General features: G+C 39.0%; 1 protein-coding gene across 1 annotated transcript; it reads right to left on the minus strand.

The window, feature by feature from the left end:
- Positions 1-310: 310 nt before the first annotated feature.
- Positions 311-9,188, minus strand: LOC141402144 (uncharacterized). Its single transcript, XM_073982869.1, has 2 exons — positions 9,079-9,188; positions 311-972 (listed from the first exon to the last, which is right to left on the minus strand). Exons 1-2 carry the CDS (start codon positions 9,088-9,090, stop codon positions 514-516), a joined length of 471 nt encoding a protein of 156 aa, XP_073838970.1. The 5' UTR covers positions 9,091-9,188; the 3' UTR covers positions 311-513.
- Positions 9,189-14,338: the final 5,150 nt, after the last annotated feature.

Below are 14,338 nucleotides of genomic sequence, written 5' to 3' on the forward strand. Positions count from 1 at the left end.
TTATCATGCCGTTTTTTTCACGTGTCGAAAACTTATTCACGAGTAAATTCACGATCGAATCGAATCACATAATTAGGCCCCTGGACTATAGGCTAAGTTTGTCGATGACTTTACAGAAGTTGAATAACAACCAGCCCCAAGATCCCCAAGATTAATATTGGGATTTTTATCGTAATCTGTTTAAATGTTCATTTTATTGAAATCGTTATTTAGAAATGCATCGTTTTCTTACATTAATATGCTTTTTTATTTGATGGTATCATTGATTAAAACATGTTGAAAATAAAACAAAGACATTTGGAGTATTTAATTAGATTTTTATTATTATTTACAATATATACACTCATTTAATTATACATAACAAAAATTTTCGTTTCACTCGAATTAACAACAATTCCCCCATGCATTCTCTTTCAACGTCGTCTTCATTTTCCAACAATTAAATTTAGTTGTTTGCCAAAAAATTATAAATACTGTGTTCTGTCACATATTTTTTTTTTATTTTACCACAATTTACCAACCATGAGACAAACCATGACCGCCATAGCCCAAGCCATGACCGTAGCCTCCCAAGGCCAAACCATGACCACCGTAGCCCAGACCATGACCACCGTAGCCTCCCAAGGCCAAACCATGACCACCGTAGCCCAGAGCGGGGGCAGCATAACTAACTTTAGCAATTGGAGCAGCATACGAGATAGCTGGAGCAGCAGCAATTTTGGTAATGGCTGGAGCAGCATAGGAGATGGCAGGACCATGTGAAATAGCTGGTGCAGCATATGAAATAGCTGGAGCAGCATACTTAGCTGGTGCAGCATATGAAATGGCTGGAGCAGCAGCAATTGCATGGCCACCAATTAAACCATGACCACCTAAGAGACCGTGGCCACCACCATAGCCACCAGCATAGCCACCACCCAAATAACCGGGAGCGGCAGCAGCGCTAGCAACAAGAGCCAATGTGACAAGGACCTGCGAAAAAAAGAAAATGAGAAATTATTGCAATAAATGATAAATGGTTTTGATCATAGAAACGATGAATTAAGGTGATGTGCGAAATATGATATGATCGTAGTAATGGAGATATAACTATTGCAGTCTGGACCAAAAGGCAATGGAAATGCATTAAACTTAACGGCGTACGCAGGGTATGCAAACTTCGGCCAGACCTTGCTTTTATATAAAGGAACTCAATCGGATGGTATGACGAGGTCAAATAGCACTTATGATGGCCAAGAGTTTACCATATTTTATATAATGCCGCCATGATTAAACTACAGAGAGATTGCATAATAAATGCTTTCGAGAATAATTGGTGTATAGCGATGTGGCTTAAGATCTAAACCATGCAATACAGTATATAAAAGTCATACATGTCCAATGGTCCTTTAACATGGTCAAAAAATTTACAGTCAGTTTTCAGAAATTTTACAGCATCCTGTTGAGTATAATATTATGCGAGACGCTGATGAGAACATAATTTACTTGCCAGTGTCGCCGGACGTTTCGAACATTAAAAGCAACCTTTGAAATAGTTGAAGAATAATTTACTAAATTAGACTAAAGTTCGTCCATCTAAACATTATAATTGATCGTCGTGATTTCGGCTGAAAATATATATGGGAGCTATATATCTAACCGATTCTTACCAAAAGCAATGGTGTTCTTCCTAAGGGTCAACATGACCTTCCTTTATTTTCATCCAAATTGGACAATAAACGCAACATTTACTTTGGGCACAGAGGGATATACATAGTTCAGTTGTCAGAGCGAGATCGTGTAGGAACGGTCGTTTTAGAGCTTTCATATGTGCAGGGCGGGAACAGAGGAGGTGATCAACCGTTTGCTCCTCTTCTTCGTTTCCGCAGCAACTGTACTAGTCCAAGTGTGGAGTATATGGCGTTTTGCATGGTTATCAGTAGACCAGCTAACAGTTAGCACCAGGTTCCGTGGTTTTTGAACTTGGTACGTTTGACTAGAAAGGGTATATAAAGGGTGTTTTTTTAAGCTAGATAGAACTTTAAATTGTAAAAAGTAACACAAAAAATTAAATGTTGATGAATTTTTTTTTTATTTGTTTCAGTTTACTCTGACAAATCATCATCAATAGACTCACGCATGAACAACGTTACGAAATTATCCAAATTTACTTTGAAAATCAGTCGTCGATTCGACCCGTTGTTTTATCGCAAAATTGTGTTCTGCGATGAGGCGCATTTTTGGCTTAACGGGTTTGTTAATAAGCAAAATTGCCGCATATGGAGTGAGACCAATCCACAAGAGACCCTACAGACTCCATTACATCCAGAAAAATGCACCGTATGGTGCGGTTTTCACGCTGGTGGCATCATCGGACCTTATTTCTTCAAAAATGAGGCCGGAGCTCGCGTTACGGTCAATGGAGATCGTTACCGCACCATGATCAATAATTTTTTGTTTGAAAATATGGATGACATTGATCCGGAGGAGATGTGGTTTCAACAGGATGGCGCTACGTGCCATACGGCGAATGCAACCACCGACTTATTGAAATCAAAATTTGGCGATAAGTTGATTTCGAGAAGTGGACCTGTCAATTGGCCTCCAAGGTCGTGCGATTTGACACCTCTCGATTATTTCCTGTGGGGCTACGTGAAGTCACTGGTTTATGCTGATAAACCAGCAACAATTGATGCCTTGGAGGCCAGCATTGTTCGTGTTATTCGTGACATACGGCCAGCAGTGCTCGAAAAAGTGGCCAAAAAATGGACGTCCAGAATGCACTTCGTCAAGAACAGCCGCGGTGCCCACATGCCGGAAATCATTTTCAAATGTAAATGTCACGTATCGATATTTCGAATAAAAAAAAATTTTGATTACAATTTAATTTTTTGTGTTATTTTTTACAATTTCAAGTTCTATCGGGCTTAAAAAAACACCCTTTACACTTTAATATGGGCAAAATGTGCCTCATCGAAATAATGGTTTTAGACCTCAAGTATGTTTGGACGAAATGTGTTTAAAACAAGTTGGAGTCGATTGAGCAATGTCCGTCCGTCTGTCTGGCTGGAGCGCACGATAACTCTCGAACAGATAAACCGATTCGGTCCAAAATTTGGCTTTCGCAATATTTCGTCCAGCTAGTTTAAGTTCGAAGATTGGTTATATCGGTCCACTCCTTCCGGTACCTCCACCACAAAAGTATGAAAATGTTCGGAAAATTTGTGCGCCCCATTACTCTTGAAGGGAGTAACCGATTTGGTCCATAATTTGCACATCGAGAAATGCCTACTAGACTTGGATAAGGTTCCAATATGGACTCAATCGGTTTACTTCTTCGGGTACCTCCCACACACAATTTTAGAGAAGTTCAGTTTAGGACCTATTCTTGAATCGCTTCGTTTTTCGTGGCAGCAACTTGTATTCACTTCCCCCCATACGACGGTACAAGTTTCATCATGGGCAGGTCGATACTTCCTGAGAAAATAGCCTGAAAGATACAAAAAAACCACTGTGACGCCGTGTGTAGTTGTTGAAGCTCAAGATAACTCAAGAGGATATGCCGATTCGGTATATAATTTGGCCTTCGTAATATTTTACCCAAACTTATTTTAAGTTCAAATATAAGCCATATCGGTCCACTCCTTCAGGTACATCCGCACAAAAGTTAAAAAATTTTCGTAAAAATTGTGCGCACTATAGCTCTTGACAGGAGTGACAGATTTGGACCATACTTTACACATCGTAATATATCTGCCAGATATAGATCCTGTCCCAATATGGACTGTATTTGTCCACTCCTTCGGGTACCTCCCAAACAAAATTTCGGATAAATTCATTTTAATAATTGCTCTCGAATCACATTGATTTTTGTTGATTTCTGTTTCCGTTACGACGCTAAAATCTTTATCAGGGACAAGTCCATACTTCTTGACAAAACAGCCCGAAAAGTGTAAAAAATCGCTATTACAGCATATGTAGTGGCTGGATCGCATGGCAACTCTCGAAGCTTTGAGCTTTTACCCTAGTCCATATTTTTGTCGGGAAGTTCATACTCCCAACATTTTGAAATCCCCTAAAACATACGTTTTTTTTCGAGAAAAAAAATATTTTAATTCACACAGGCTGAGGGTATATCTCTGTCGGCAAAGCCGGCTGATTCTTTTTACTTGCTTTGGCTTAAAAGTCATAGGGCCATTTCTTGACTTCCTAGTCGTGAAAGATTGAGAACTGCATATTTTGTTTTTGTAGTAAATAGCACCAAATCACTTTTCCCTGGATACACCCTCAGGTCACACCTTGTGGCCCAAGTATCCAGTGATTTCAGGGTCTCATGTCACTCAGCACGGTCTGAAACAAACCATACACAGAGAGGAGACGTTGTAGGAGCAATCGTATTCTAAGACCATAATAGGGTTTTTTAAATATATACCTGAAAATACATATTGTTGACTAAACAATATATTTTGTATCAGCACCATAATGACATAAAATATATTATTGCATGAACAATATATATTTTTGGTTTTTTAATACACAATTTTTTTCTTTTCTGGAATATGATTGCTCCAACAGTGTATCTTTTCTGTGGGCAGATTTACCCACATCTTTTACATAAACAATTTGCTTAGAATTTCGGTAATAACAAGGAGTCAAAGAAGTGGTGCAGTTCCTTGATTTACGTGCTTTGACTGCTCTGCAGTTCTGGTTGTTATCCAGCTACTGAAGTTATCTAGAGATTGTTCTACTGCTAATGTACTAAAGTTGTTGAAAGCGTCTTCTATATCCACGAAGGCACCTAAGGTGTATTGTTCTCAATAATCCTAACAACTTGGTGTAGGGCTGAGTCTGTCGAGCGTCCTTTAAGGTAAACGTGTTGACTGGAAGATTTGTTGTTTGACTTCTCCCTTTTTCAAAGGGTTAATTATGCTCTCAGTATTTTGTGGCGTTTTTGGTATACTTCCATCTGGGCCCGGGTATTTGTAGAAAGAGAAGCTGTTAATAGCCCATGTGAATTTACTCGGACTTGTAGTAGTAATATTGGTATTAGTCTGAGTATAGCAACAGAATTCCATCCAGAATTTTTTTTTTATCTAACTGTAGCTTTTTGGTAATCCTTCGGCTGATTCTTGTCAGGATCTACTTTGGTAGCTAATGTTGAAAACTTTTCTTGGCAGTTAACGTCGGCTTGAGAGATAGGACGTCCACCATGGCGTCAAGGGGTTTGATGCTAGAGCTGGCAAATTATAGATGGACTAATTATCGTTTTGACTATTGTTGTAAAGCAATGTTTAAGTTGACCACCAAACGTGGTGTTTGGGATATATGCCACCAATTATTTAAACCAAAGTGGGTTTTTGATGACATATAAGGGTATACGACTCCCGGTTCAAAAAAATATAGCTAAGCTCTCTAAACAAATTGCCTTTCTAAATATATTAAGAAAATTAAATTTCTCACGCAACTTCTGTTTGATATGTAGTATTTAGGACAACATGCCCTTTTTAGTTGGCCGCAGCATGATTTTTTATTATTATGTCAGAAAGCATGGACCGTCCCACAACAAAATCTTGTATCACAAGTACTTAATTCAATGAAAATTTGAAAACAATCCTCGAACAGCCTTTAATTTGCGATTAAATGGGAATTTTGAACTATTGACAATTTTGAACTTTCGTTGGTCACCGTGAATTTATTAGAGCCTTTGGACCAGGAGGCATGGATTTGTCAAGGAAATCTATTATATCCTGTCAACAGGATTACAAGTTGTACCTTTGGTAAAAAATTCAAATCGATCCTCGAAAAGCTCTTAAATTACACTTAAGCGAAAATTATAACTCTTTTAAAGTAGATACCTGAGGGTGTTGCTCCAGATTGACTTTCCTGCAACTTGATGTACGTTTGGAAGAAGCCTTACACTGTGCTAATATCTGCCAAATTCGGTATTCAGTTCATACTGTATCCTGCTTATCAGTCATTTTAGTTGGTGCCAACAGGGTCTCTTAGAGATTATTGTTTCATTATCTCACGATAATGAATGTATTGCCCAATAAAAAATTCTGCCTCTCCACAGTGGTTCAAAATCGTGTATTCCTGGTCAAAACTCTGTAACTTTTGAACGATTTTTTCTGTTTTTTTTTTTTTTTTTTTTTTTTTTTTGTTCGACAGATAATACTTTCAGCTATCCGATACATCAAAAAGGACCAAATAAGGTATCTTTGAGTATTTTTCATATTTTGCATCAAAATATGTGCGTTTTTGAGTTATTCAAATATTCCAATCTATTAAAAAATATCAAAGACCACTAAACAAACCACAAAAATTCTAAAATTAAAAAAAAATGTAAAAAAAGTTTTTCAAAAATTGCTTTAAGTCTGGAGTATTCACATTGAGTATTCTCAAGTTAATGAGAATGATGCTATTTTTTCGGCTTTCCAATAACAAAATATTTGCAAGCTGACAGCACGATTCAACTAAGAAATCATCGATTTCTGTAAGTTGAAAAACCTCAACACAGTTACCTGTAAGTGAGTTGTTGGAATTTATTTAAAATTCCCTTTGCACGTGCCTTCGCTGTTTTTGTTTGTTTTGTTATTGTTGAAGATTGAATCATATGATTGCTTTGGGTCTGGAGTATTCCCCCTTTGCACAGTGGCCAATTTTACGAAAAACCTGGCCAAAACTCTAAAAATAAATGGATTTAGACCTAAACGTGGGGTCTTATGTTTTTCGGGTCGCTGGTTTCAGTTTTCATATTTTTTAACCCTCAGGCGTCCATTAAGGGGCTTTTTTGGTCCCTTTCCCAATAAAATGCGATCGTTTCAGATCAAAATATTCTTAAAATTTGTTCACCTTCAATATTTACTACTGATAATTCTCTTCCGAAATATATTTTTTTTTAATTTCAGTCTTTCGGTGGGATATTGACATCAGAACATTCAGAACTACGAAAATCGGGAGGTACCGTTCTATAGGTCCTATATCGAAGCGTGGACTTATACCGACGAATTTCAGCCATTTCGGTGGGTTGTTGTGACCACAACCTTCAAAATACCAACGAAGATTAAATACCAAATTTCAGCCATGTCGTTGGATTATTGTCGCCACAACCTGCAAAATACTAAAAATCGGGAGATACCGTTCTATTGGGGCTATACGAAGGCGAGGATCAATAACGATGAATTTCAAATGGAAAGTTTTGTTATCTTCTCTTTCGAGACGAGCTGTATCATCAGAAGATTTTTGTAAATGAAAAATAATGTCGGAGAATTTGTCATCACAAACCACTACACTACATGTTCCGCACTTTGGTGAGAAGCGCTCATCAGGTGTATTTTGTGTGGCAATCTCTACCCTAAATTTTTCCTTCTATATATACGGAATTTATTGCAAATTTGCAATTAGTAATTCAATACAGCGGATTTTTTAAGGCAGATGGCATTGCCAACACTAATAATCTTATTCATTTACGAGTTTTTTGCAGGGCGGACTTTATTTCCACACAGCTGCAATTGTCTCCCACATGTAGTCACATTTAACTGTACTAGTTTTTGGGATGTGTTTATTTTTAGAACGCAACAACAACAAAAATTTGGTTGCAATTTTTCAAATGGAAAGTTTTATACCTCCTATGAAGACTAAATACCAAATTTCAGCCATGTCGGTGGATTGTTGTGACCACAACCTTTAAAATACCGAAAATCGGGAGGCACCCCCCAACGAGGACTAAATACCAAATTTCAGCCATATCGGTGGATTATTGTGGCCACAACCTTCAAAATAACGAAAATTGAGAGGTGCCGCTCTATGGGGGCTATATTCAGGCGTGGACCTGTACCGACAAATTTCTGGAGGTAAGTTGTATACCCCTAACGAAGACTAAATACCATATTTCAGCCATGTCGGTGGATTATTGTGGCCACAACCTTCAAAATACCGAAAATCGGGAGGTACCATTCTATGGGGGCTATATGAAGGCGAGGATCAATACCGATAAATTTCATATGGGAAGTTTTATACCTCAAATGAAGATATGCTACCAAATGTCAGCGATTTCAGTGAATAATTGTGAACATAACCTTTAAAATACCGAAAATCGGGAAGTACCGTTTTATGGGGGCTATAAGAAGGCGAGGACCTATATCGACAAATTTCTGGGGTAATGTTTTATACCCCCAATGATGACTCAGTACCAAATTTCAGCCATTTCGTAGTGATAATATGGCTAAAACCTTAAAAATACCGAAAATCGGGTGGTACCGTTCTATGGGGGCTATATCAAAACATGGACCGATATAGCCCATTTGCAATACCAAACATTCTAGGAGTAATAGAAATTCCTATACCAAATTACAAAGCTCTATCTTAAAAATTGCGAGCTGTATTTTGATTTCAACAGACGGACGGACGGACGGACAGACGGACATGGTTATATCGACTTAGAATTTTGCCCTGATCAAGAATGTATATACTTCATAGGGTCTCCGAAGAACATTTCGTTGTGTTACAAACGGAATAACATATTTAATTATAACCTCCATTTTTGGTGGAGGGTAAAAAATTTGGGCGGTACCTTTATATGGGGCTACACCGAAATGTGGAATTACATCCGCCAACATTTTTTCTATCTTTGGGCCTCGTTATAAAGCTATGTTTAACTATGTTTATTTCGAGGCGGTAGCTCGATTAAAACTATTTTTGACAATCTTTTCCACACAAGTGGGACTTTACGAGTTCCATAGTCTGTTTTTTCTACGGATCCGAAGTTTACTTTGTTGCAAAACTTTATGCTTTTTGGTTTCGATGATTTTGTTCTTATTTTTTGCAGAATAAGGACCTCAATATTTTTCTCATAGTAAGTCCTCACAATTTTGTTCATATCTGCAGCAAATTCTAAATGTTTTTTTATAGTAGACGTGAAGTTAGTCTCCACTGCTAAGGATCATTTATTTATTTTCTTTATAAATTGTAATCACTTTATTATTTTTATAATTTGCATTGTCTTTAGAATGTTGGTTGTTTGTCCTTTTTGCACTTGTTCACGAAATTTCAAGATTTGTTTTCGTATTTTATTTACACGCTTTTTTACACTTTACTTACAAACTTAAACATTTTGTTTCAAAGGATTTTTTATTATTTCTTCACAACAAAAAGGAAGACAAATATGATGGTTGGTAGATAGTTCTGATGGCTAACAGAGTTAACTTGAGTTTGGATAACTTGTTCCAATTGCAAATAGTATTTATAGCCGAAAAAATTATGCTTAACTTATATTTTCTGCCAAGCACTAAATAAAAATGAGGGAAAATCTAAGACATAATGTAAGGCAGTAGTAATGCCGTACGAAGCAGCAGTGCAAGTAAAGCGCTTCTAGATGTTGCCGCAACAGCCCGGCAACCGGTATCGAAATTGCTTGCTTGTTGTAGTTTGGTTGAACTGCAGCATTTTGTTGCTGACACATTAGCAACACGAACAGCAATTTAAGAAGTCAGCAAAATTGGTTTGGCTGTTTGTGTCGCCTTAAAAAATTAAATACAACAAAGTTGAAGACAAAAAGACAAGAGAAACAAAGCTGGAAAAACAGCTGTTTAGTGGCCATAGCAAAAAAAAATACTTTTACTAATCCCAACATTTTTTCTTTTTTATAATTCATTGTTTTATAGTCCGACTCATAAAATGTAGTATTTGAAATGGTAACAACTTTTTTGACTAGCAATAAAAAATACTTATTGTGATGATCTCCGGTAGTTGTTTGGCTGGGCGATTGTGTGTTTTTTTCTCTTCACCATGGTACCTGTTTAAAATATTCACTTGGGGTTTGGCCAGCTGAGTCAGCTGAGTGTCAGATTAATGTTAATTTGTTTGAAATAATAACAACAAAATGTGACCCGATTAAAGGAAGTTGTTTTACCAAATTGGAAAATCGAACAAAAGTAATTTGAATTACATATATTTTTAATTTATTTTTCGGAAAAATCAACAATCACCATATTTGGTCAGTTGTTTGGTATTGGAAACCATTATTTCATAATTTTTCTTTATTAACATAGCAATGAAATAACTTTTTATGAACTCATTATTCATACCGGTGGTTTGTTTGCAGACTAGGTGAAAGGTTATTTTAAGTTCCACTTGGTTTGCAATTAGGTAGACGATATAAATTATTAAGGAAATAAGCGTTGATTTGAATGATTTTAAGGCAGTCGTGACTAGGTTGTCACTAAGGCGAATATTAAATAATATATGATATGAAATAATGCTGTGGTTTGATTAATCTAAGGGTATGTTGCGTTTCGAAATACCAACAGTGATGCCGAAAATACACACAGTGATGGACAAGACCCTTCTCTAGGGTCATAGAAATAAAATAATTGGAACCTTAAATTTCTGTCAAAATGAAGGCCACATCGAAATAATGGTCTACTCTAAGAAGATCTGAAGGTTTTCTGAAAGAAGACCAGCCATTTTTCTAATCGAAGACCTGAAGGGCTTTTGATAACAGGCGAGATAGGTCTTCTTTTTAGAATACAGGAAATATCTTCTTTTAGGAGACCCAAGGGTTTTTGATACATGGCCGGCTACTCTTCTCATAGACGAGCGGAAGGTATTCTTACAGAAGACCGGAAGATTAACAGGTTGATATTATCGTAGAAGACAAGAAGGTTTTCTCAAAGAAGTCAACCATATCTTCCCATAGAAGACCGACAAATACGAACATGTACACACTGTGGTGGCAGCCGCTGGCCGGAACATTGGTTTTGTGTTGTTCCGGGTCAATCCGGTACGAAAGAACCCGCTGCCGTGGGATTGATAGGACCTCAGTCATGTTTGGCGACGTTACGTTGACTGGCCCGAAGAGGTGAGCAAGTAATTTCAATCGACAGTTTGTCGTGCATCCCGAGAGTGACAGGGTGAAGAGAAGAGTATTACGTCGCATCAGATCTCTTCCTGCCGAGGATGAACCACCACAATTTACAATGGATGATGTTGCCAATGCCATCAGGAACGCTAAATCATCCAAAGCGTTGGGCCCTGATGGAATCTCCATGGTAATGTTGAAGCAGCTGGATGAGCCGGGAGTCGAGTATCTCACCAAAGTCTTCAACTTGTCGCTAGCCACCCTCGTTGTTCCCGAAGTCTGGAAAATGGACAGGGTGGTCCCACTACGGAAGCCAGGCAAGGATGCCAGCAAAAGTAAATCGTACAGACCGATTTCGCTTTTGTCGCCCATAGCAAAGACACTTGAGGCCTTGCTCCTGCCCAGTATCAGAAATAGCTATCATGTTGCCGATCATCAACATGGATTCCGTAAGGAGCACGGCACGAAAACAGCGCTGCACGCCATTACCACATATATCTGTAAAGGACTCAACCAGAGACGGCCGTGCGATAGAACAGTGATGGTGGCGCTTGATTTATCAAAAGCCTTTGATACATTCAGGCACTCCACGCTGTTTGAGGACATTGAGCAGACAACCATCCGGCCAAGCTTGAAACGTTGGATAGTCAACTATATGTGTGGACGCCAGTCGTACGTGGAATTCAGGAATAAGAAGTCCAAACCCCGTAGAGTGAAACAGTGAGTTCCCCAAGGTGGGGTGATATCTCCGGAATTGTTTAACCGCTACCTTTCCTGTATTCCAACCCCTCCAGACGGCATTGAGATCGTGACGTATGCGGATGATTGCACGATCCTGGCGTCGGGTACCTATCCTGATGACATCTGTGAGAGACTGAACAACTATTTAACCGATCTTACCACCTTTTTCCTTTCGAGGAATATGCAGATTTCCCCCACAAAATCTACAGCCACTCTGTTCACCACATGGACAGCGCAGTTTGGACGTGAGTTGAATGTCGTGGTCGACGGTAGCAGAATTCCGACATTCGACACTACATTCACGCCGTGCGCACACGCCACAGCTATCTGCGACAAGTTGAAAAGTAGGAACAAGGTCCTCAAGTCCCTGGCCGGCAGCACTTGGGTTGCAGATAAAGAAACCTTGTTGGCCACGTATAACGCGATAGGTCGGTCTGTGGTAGGCTATGCGGCTCCAGTCTGGTCCCCGAGATTGTGGGATTCAAACTGGAAAAAGATTCAAACTTGCCAGAATGCCGCTCTGAGAACAGCGACAGGGTGCCTCCTCAAATCTTCAGTGGACCATCTACATGAGGAGGCAAAAATTCTTCCTGTAAAGCAACACAATGAGATGCTTTCGTTGCAGTACCTGCTTGGATGTTATCGTGTGAGCCATCCCAATCACCATCTTGTGGGTAGGTCCGGAAGGAAGGATATCCATGCTCTAGAGGGAGAGGTCCAACGATACAGGAGAGAACCCCTAGATCAACAAGCATATCAAGCAGGATTGAATAGCATTCACACGGACGCAGTGGCCAAGGCCTTAAGCAATTATAGTGTGAATAAAGTACTCGGAGAACATCCTCCATCTATCGCAGCTGAGGAGCCTCAGCTGCCACGACAAACCAGAGTAGTTTTGGCTCAACTACGCTCGGGATATTGCAATCGCCTAAATTCGTATTGGGCGGAAATCGATCGCGCCGTGCAAGACATATGCCCAGTATGCGGCATGGGCCCGCACGACACACAACACCTTTTTAACTGCCAGTGGATCTGTGGCTACATCCCATGGAAGCAGCCACTTTTCTGGAACTGGAGATAGACCCAGAGCCAGATTGAATAGAGGAACGAACAAATAAACATAACAAAAACACTGTTACAACAACAACATGGAAGACCGACAGCTCCTCTCATAGAATACCGAAACAGCTCCTCAAAGAAAACCGAAATGTTTCTTAGAAGACCGAAATGCCTTATGATAGAAGACCAAACGGTATTCTCATAAAATCCGATAGGTCTTCTCAGGATGCAGGATGTCCTGTCTTAGAAGGTCAGAACTTAGTCTTATTGAAGACCTCTGTAATACCCGATCTGACAAATGTAGTGTCCTAGTAAGCTGCCATTGCCCTTGGTTTAGAGGACCTCCCTATCATCGTCGCTTTATGCCTTCTGACCGCCATACATTTCTGAACCAAAGGTTCAGGGAATTTACCCGCCACGGGTAGCTGACATAATCACAGCTGTAGCTGCTCGCAAATACCTGGTGTTCAAATACCCGAAATTAACCACAATTTCCCAACGAAGGCGAAGGGATTAGCAAATGCGCATGACAGCTCCGTCGTATTAGCCCTGAAGACCCCAACTCCTGGGGGACAACATTAAAAAAACAAGTAAAAAAAGTATCAGTCGGTTTTGCCAACAGAGATATACCCTCAGCCTGAGTGGATTGAAATACTTTTTTCCCAAAAAAAATGTCCAAAGGATCCTCGAACAGACCCTTAAGGTGAGAACACAATGGATTTTTGTTGCTTATTTTTCCGCCAAGCTTTTTTTTGAATTCTTCGCCTGGCTTCATTTTTGACATTTCGTTTCGACATTCAATTTGATATAAACACGTGTTCAATCTGAAATATAGAAATTGGCTGTAATTTTTATGATCGGTACTAATTATTTACGAACAATTGATATTGAAAAATTTATTTTTTTGATATATTGAAATAATTATGTTTTTAGCACCCATGAATTTTACGCTTCGATGTGTGATACCAAGATATAAGCGGCCAAGTGAAGAAATAAGCTAAGCAGGAAAATTAAGCTAAGAGCTGACTGTGTTCTCACCTTTAAACACACAAAAATGTTGAATATTTGTGTTGGTGGTACCACAAGGATTGGACAGATAGGGCCTAAATTTGAACATAAACTAAGTTTCGACAATATTTAAAGATCCAATGTTAAGACCAAATCGGTTGCTACGTCCATGAGAAATCGCGCTTACCATTTTAGCAAATATTTTTGAACTTTTGTGGAGGCGGTACCAGAAGTAGTGGACCTATAAGCACCACCTTCGAATTTCATCTTATATTCGAAGAAATATTACAATATCCAAAGTGTGGACGAACGCAGTATTCGGTTCGAGCTCTCCAGCCACTTCATATGGTGCCATAGGGGTTTTTTACAACTTTTGGGCTGTTTTCTCAAGAAGAAGGAGCGAATACAAGTTGCTTCAACAGAAATCAATGTGATTCGATAGCAGGTCTTAAAGTGAATTTATCCAAAATTTTGTATGGGAGGTACCCGAAAGAGTGGACAAATAAAGTCCATATTCGAACCTGTTCTATATCTGGTAGATATATTACGAAAATCGGTCACTCCCATCAAGAGTTATCGGGCTTACAAATTTTTCGAACATTTTTGAACTTTTGTGGGAGAGGTACCTGAAGGAGTGGACCGATATGGGTTATCTTCGAGCTTAAACTAAGTTTGCACAAAATATTACGAAGG

This window comes from Musca autumnalis, unplaced genomic scaffold, assembly GCF_047663935.1.
Source record: "Musca autumnalis isolate F117 unplaced genomic scaffold, ASM4766393v1 scaffold_4, whole genome shotgun sequence".
Taxonomy (NCBI): Eukaryota; Metazoa; Arthropoda; class Insecta; order Diptera; family Muscidae; genus Musca; species Musca autumnalis.